Source organism: Procambarus clarkii, chromosome 49, assembly GCF_040958095.1.
Source record: "Procambarus clarkii isolate CNS0578487 chromosome 49, FALCON_Pclarkii_2.0, whole genome shotgun sequence".
Lineage (NCBI taxonomy): Eukaryota > Metazoa > Arthropoda > Malacostraca > Decapoda > Cambaridae > Procambarus > Procambarus clarkii.
The window spans coordinates 29,302,339-29,308,368 of NC_091198.1; the positions used below are offsets into that span (position 1 = coordinate 29,302,339).

The 6,030-nt window shown below is 44.7% G+C and overlaps 1 protein-coding gene across 1 annotated transcript; it reads right to left on the minus strand.

Moving 5' to 3' along the window:
- Nucleotides 1-332: 332 nt before the first annotated feature.
- Nucleotides 333-677, minus strand: LOC138351476 (uncharacterized). Its single transcript, XM_069303305.1, has one exon. It carries the CDS (start codon nucleotides 675-677, stop codon nucleotides 333-335), a length of 345 nt encoding a protein of 114 aa, XP_069159406.1.
- Nucleotides 678-6,030: the final 5,353 nt, after the last annotated feature.

Consider the following 6,030-nt stretch of genomic DNA (forward strand, 5'->3'; position numbering starts at 1 on the left):
ATCTCTGGAATCGTCTTTCCAGATCCCTTGCCGTCTCAGCAAACGTGCTTGCTCCAACCTTCGCCATCTTCCTGAAACGCATCCTATAAGTTTCTGGAGTTAACTGAAATGAAAGCAGTATGCTGCTCTTTACTGTGGCATAATCCTGGCATTCCTCTAGTGTCAGTTGAATGTATGCCACTCTAGCAGCGCCGTTCAATTTTAGCTGAACCAGTTGGGCCCAGTACTCCTGTGGCTCTTCCTTGATATTGGCTACTTTTTCGAAATGCTCGAAAAAGCTATCTGCCTCCTCTGGCACAAATATAAGAATGTTGTTTTCCCTAACCCTATTATCATATTATCATGTGGGGTGTGCTACATGGGTGGTGCTCTCGGGCAACCCCATGTTTAATCCTTTTCTTAGCCAAGGTTCTATTTGTTTCTGTCTGCATTTGTTTTGTTTTCTCTTTTTCCCTTTCGACCTGTGCTTTTTCTTTTTCTTTTTCCTGTTCCAACTCCAGTTCTTTTATTCTGGTTTTCTTTTTTTCTACCTCCAGTCTGGTTTTCTCTTTTTCTGCGTCATTTTTCATCTGAAGTTCTATCCTTAACTTCTTCAGTTGGAACTGTCTCTCCTCACGTTTTTGTTGCATCTGTAGCTCTAACTGGAACCTTTCCAAACTCCTGTTCCTGCTACTCATGCTACTCTTACTGCTCCTACTCGATCCCTGGGATCGTACTTTATCCTGCCCATCATCCTCCTTTCCACTTTCAGCTCCTTTCTAGGCTCCCTGTTCTGCCGCTTCACTCTTGGCACTCAACTACCTCAGGATCTCATCCTTCATCCCGGTCACTTTCGATACCTTCAACCTGAGGACACATTTTTCCGCTATCTGTTTCAACTGTTCCCTGGTGCAACCTTCCAAGTCCTCAGGCTTGCCTGACTCCACAAACGCTTGCACCTTATCCATCTTGTCCTGTGAGTCTTCCCAAGAGAGAGAATATACACCTGTGGGCACCAAGATACTTTAGAAATAAGTAGGCTTATTTCCACAAAGGGTGTATCAATCCACTCTCGGACAGGGTGTGGGTGTGTCAGTTCACTCTTCCGAACACAGGCCCCAAAATATTATTACATTGTTGTAGGGTTGTGTACGTCCCTACAGTACAACCAACCAAAACTCATAGAGTACTTATACTTTGATCAGGAGATCACCCTGTACACTTCCTGCTCTTCGAGAGGGGCTCAGCATCACACATTTAGGAGGGTGTGGCTCCAACACTGACCTCGTTGTCATGTGCACACACCCAATTCGAGCCGCTGTAATTCCCCACTCTTTCCTTATTTTGGTATGATCTCCGCAATCCCCCTTTCTTTGAATTGCAATTCTGTACCCCTCTGTCCACAACTGTGGTTCTTTCACTCTATCTCTCTCTTTTCTACTTTCTAGGAAGCCTCAATAGGACAAGGGCAAACACCTGTAGATTACATACATTTAATGGATAGAGAACAAATACAACACAAATACAAGATATAATTATGACTCCAAAACTCTATGCTATTATAATCAGGTTGTATCCAATCCCATCAGGACTCTATCAGCTGCTTATATCAAGTGGTAGCCCAACTCCTGGCTCGCCACTTATGTTACCAACCTCACCTAGTGGTTTTAATCTTGTAATACAATATGGCACTATCAGCCCTAGAATATATATAAATAAATATACACAAGGACTCCAGCCTTTGACTGCAACAACATAAACATCAGTATAAATATTCCTTGATACAACGTCCAATCACTCACCTCCCACTGCGTCATGGACGCTACTGACACTCAAACACTCTATCAACCTTCTATAAGGTTGATATATCAATATCAATATATATCAATAAGATCATATCAATATCAATATCAATATATATCAATAAGAACTTCCTATCTGCATCCAGAGGCTCACTACCCTGAACACTTCAGGTTCTCACAAAATTGTCTACCAGGGTCTTCCACAGCTCTTCTGGCTGCTACACCACGAAGTCTTTCTCAAACAGCAATGGTGCCTCACCACTGGTACCACAGAGGCATGTGAAACTCTACTCCACTGCTTTTCCTCTCACAACTTGAGGTCCTACTCCTCCTATGGGGCTGTTCTTCCATAGAGCTCAGTATTTCTTCAATAGCCTTGGAGTTCCATCCACTGACTCCTCCTCTACTGGCTCAAAGTTCTCAGCAACTCCTTCCTCCAGACAAATCTGCAACCCATCGATACGCCAATAAAAATGTTTCCCTATAAACGAATAACTAAAATAAACTACACAGTAAATGCCTTAATCCGACATCTCTCTGCTTCCCACATGCTGTGAGGGGGACTCCCCTACGCTTGGGGTGGTCCATCCTCCGCCCGGCCGGGCTCCTCGCTCTTGAGGCAGCCAGCGGCTGGCCCCTGTCAGTTGCCCTCAGGAGCTCGGCGAGGAAGGATGCGCCTCTCGTCCCTCCAGCTGGCTCCCTCATCTTAATTCATGAAAACTTGGCTTATTAGGCAAATCGAGCCTTGCATAGTAGGCTGAGAAGTGCATTCTGGCTACTAGGTACGACATATATATATATATATATATATATATATATATATATATATATATATATATATATATATATATATATATATATATATATATATATATATATATATATATATATATATATATATATATATATATATTAGTATATTTTGGTAGCAGTCTTTCCTGTAGACATATATTATTAAATATGACCGAAAAAGTAAGATTAATAATTCTAACACGAATTTTCTCAATCTTTCGTACATTACGCTTCACTGTTGGAGGTAAATCAAAAATCACTTCTCCAAAATTCATTTTTATTTCTAGTCTGACGCGACACGGGCGCGTTTCGTAAAAAAATAAATAAAATGAATTTTGGAGAAGTGATTTTTGATTTACCTCCAACAGTGAAGCGTAATGTACGAAAGATTGAGAAAATTCGTGTTAGAATTATTAATCTTACTTTTTCGGTCATATTTAATAATATATATATATATATATATATATATATATATATATATATATATATATATATATATATATATATATATATATATATATATATATATATATATATATAACCTAGAAGGGGTACCACCTCTGGTGCAAGTGTAGAGACCCATAGCCTCGGAGAAGAAAATAAAGAGTACTCAGAGAAGACCTTGTGGATCCTCACTGAACATTTGATATTTTCTTCTCCTACCACCCCTATTCTTTTGTTAAGTGTGTATATTTATCTAACTTTATTTGAAAATGTCATTACACAAAAAAAGTTACAATATTGATTACATGCAGGGTACAAGGCTGCTTGTCACAAGTTGTACAGCTCTTCCAGCTCCTCAGATGGCGGGCAGGAACCGTGGATGCAGTGAGCATTTCCTCTCTGGATTGCCACACTAAGGCGCTGAAAAAGAAAACTGGCAGCTCTAGGGTCTCTAGTTGTTTCGATTAGCTTAGACCCCAACTCCTTCAAAAAGCTAGCAGCACTTTTACCCCAGGCACCAAGTGTCTCTGAGGCAATGGGGACAAAATTGTAGTGGTGCTCAAGGTCTCTGTATTTACGTGACTTGGCCGCTTCCCGGTGATTGGCAGCTCCTCCTGCTTGTGTAGCACTGAAGTCAACATAGGTATTGGCTAAAGTTGAAACGCAAGTGTAGTCCCACACCAACTGTCTACCATTCTTCCAGGGGTTCACCGTAATTCCGTCTGGGCGACCGACAGGCTCATCAGAGTTGCGGGACATTAGGTAACGGGGCTCTCTCTCTGCTGGACTGTGGTAAGGCTTCTCTTAATAATGTCATTAACCTCGCCGTGTCTTGCATGCCATCCTCCCGTCCTTTGGCAAAGAAGGCCATGCCGTCCATATCTGTCGGCCTCTGCCTCACCGCAAATACACCTGTATTCGGTGTGGATTGGGGCAGCTAGGCGGAGAGCCACGGCAATTCGGAGGGCCTGCGGTGTGAGACGGGTGCCGGTTGCTGACATTGGGGTTGCTAATAGGAAATCACCTGCATGGGGAGCTGCTACAGCTCTAAGTCGGGCAGTGTCATGTGGTGTTGTCGCAGCTTCTAGCAAAGTTGCAGCTTCTTGGTCGGCAATGGGGCGATCCCAGCTGGATTGCTTATGGGCTTCAGAAGGCGGTGGTTGGGGTGCTGGTCCTGCGAGAGAGACCCATTTTTTTGTGCAGTCTGTGAAGCTGGGATCATGTACCCCAGCCTGTTGAATTAGGTGCTCAGGTAGGATTTCCTTCACCAAGTTGTCAGACGCCACTGAAGAGGACAGGAACGCTGGTACAGCAATTTGTGTTGCTGTGCGCACGCCAAGGCCCCCGAGTCTGACAGGAAGGGAGGCCTGTTTCCACTGTGAGTCGCTGAGGGAAAGATTGAGGGCTTTTTCTAGTGTTGACTTCAGCAAGCTGTCATACTCTTCTAATTTAATATTGTTGAAAGATGGCGAACATCTTAGAAAGTAGGTCAGCCTGGGGAGTGACAAGCATCTGGTGATGAGGTAAAGTGCATCATGAGCATCGATGTCTTCAATCCTCTCGTTCATCCTCTTCAGGTCAGTGATCTTCTTACCGAGGACCCCGTCGATGGCATTCCTTCCAAGTGGAGCACCTAGGAGTGTGCTGTCCTCAGGGTTGGTTGTATGAATGTCAGGCAAAACAACCTTTATTTGCTCTATTATGTGCTGGTTGGTGGAGGTTATTTCGCACTTGGAAGGGTTCAGGGTGAGGCCTAGGCTTGCTCCTTGCTCCTGAATTATTCTTATGTCGTCCAAGAGTGAGGCTGGGGAGCCGGCTAGAGTACCATCATCCAAAAACCAAATGTTGAGCTCACTGGACAGGTTATCGGTGACTTCCTTGATAACTAGGCAGAACAGAAAAGGAGCAAGGGGGTCACCTTGTTGGACACCTTCTTGTGATTCAATTTCATGTTCCCCAAAAAGCAGAGTTAGATTCTTGCTGTAGCATGAGTTTACAAACGGGTAGAGGGAAGGAAAAAGGCGATGAACTGCACTGAGTACTGCATCCCTTCTAACCAGATTGAAAGCATTTTTGAAGTCCAGCTTTATCAGGGCTTTTTCATTCGTAATGTTGGCAATGTAGGCTCTAGCTGCATGAGCCGCTGCCTCACACCCTTGGGGAATGCCAAACCCAAGCTGTTTTGGCTTCAGCATGTCGGCTGCTGCCTGACTAACTGCTCTAGCAGCAGCCTTAGCGACGAGACGCCGGAGTGAATTGCCCACAGCTATCGGTCTGATTCCTCCATCGTTTTTCCTCAAGACACAGAGGGTAGCGCCAAAAAAGAGAGGCCGTATAGTCTCTGGTATGTTGCCAGCTAGACATGTGTTGGCGAATCTAGTTAGTTCCACCAGGAGGCCCTGTGCAATGTCTCCCAGTGCAGGGTTGAGCATTTGTTTGATGTGGTTGGGTCGTAGTCCTGTGAACCCACCTGCTGATCCTGGTGGGAAGGATAAAGCTGCTTTGTGCACCATGGATTCGAGCACACACAGGGGTTCTGCTCTGGTGACACCGAATAGGGGGACACTGTCGTCACGAGGAGCTCTGGGTGGGTGCTTTTCCCTCAGGGCTTCTCCAACTCGCGTCGTTTTGTTTCAAGCTGTACTCGCTCCCGCTCAGGGAGCATTGCAACCTCACGTTCCTGGAGGGCGAGTTCACGTTCCTTGAGGGCGATTTCTCGTTCTTCCTTCCTCAAGGCAGCCTCACGTTCTTGTTCTTCCCTTCTTAAGACAGCCTCACGTTCTTGTTCTTCCCTTCGTATGGCAGCCGCTTCTCTTTGCTGCTCGAGGGCTTCCCTTTGCTGCTCACGTTCAATCTTGGCCAGCTCTAGTTTGAGTTTCATCGTTGCCAAATCAGTTTTATCTGCAATATAGTAAGTTTCATGAGTTTCAGAGTCTATCTTACCTTGCTCTAAGAAATGATCCAGTAACAGGTTGTGTATGTCACTCTTGTTGGCTTGGTAGGGAACTGTTAG

Coding starts and splice junctions, on each gene's coding strand:
- LOC138351476 (XM_069303305.1), bottom strand. CDS start 677: ATGAGTAGCAGGAACAGGAGTTTGGAAAGGTTCCAGTTAGAGCTACAG.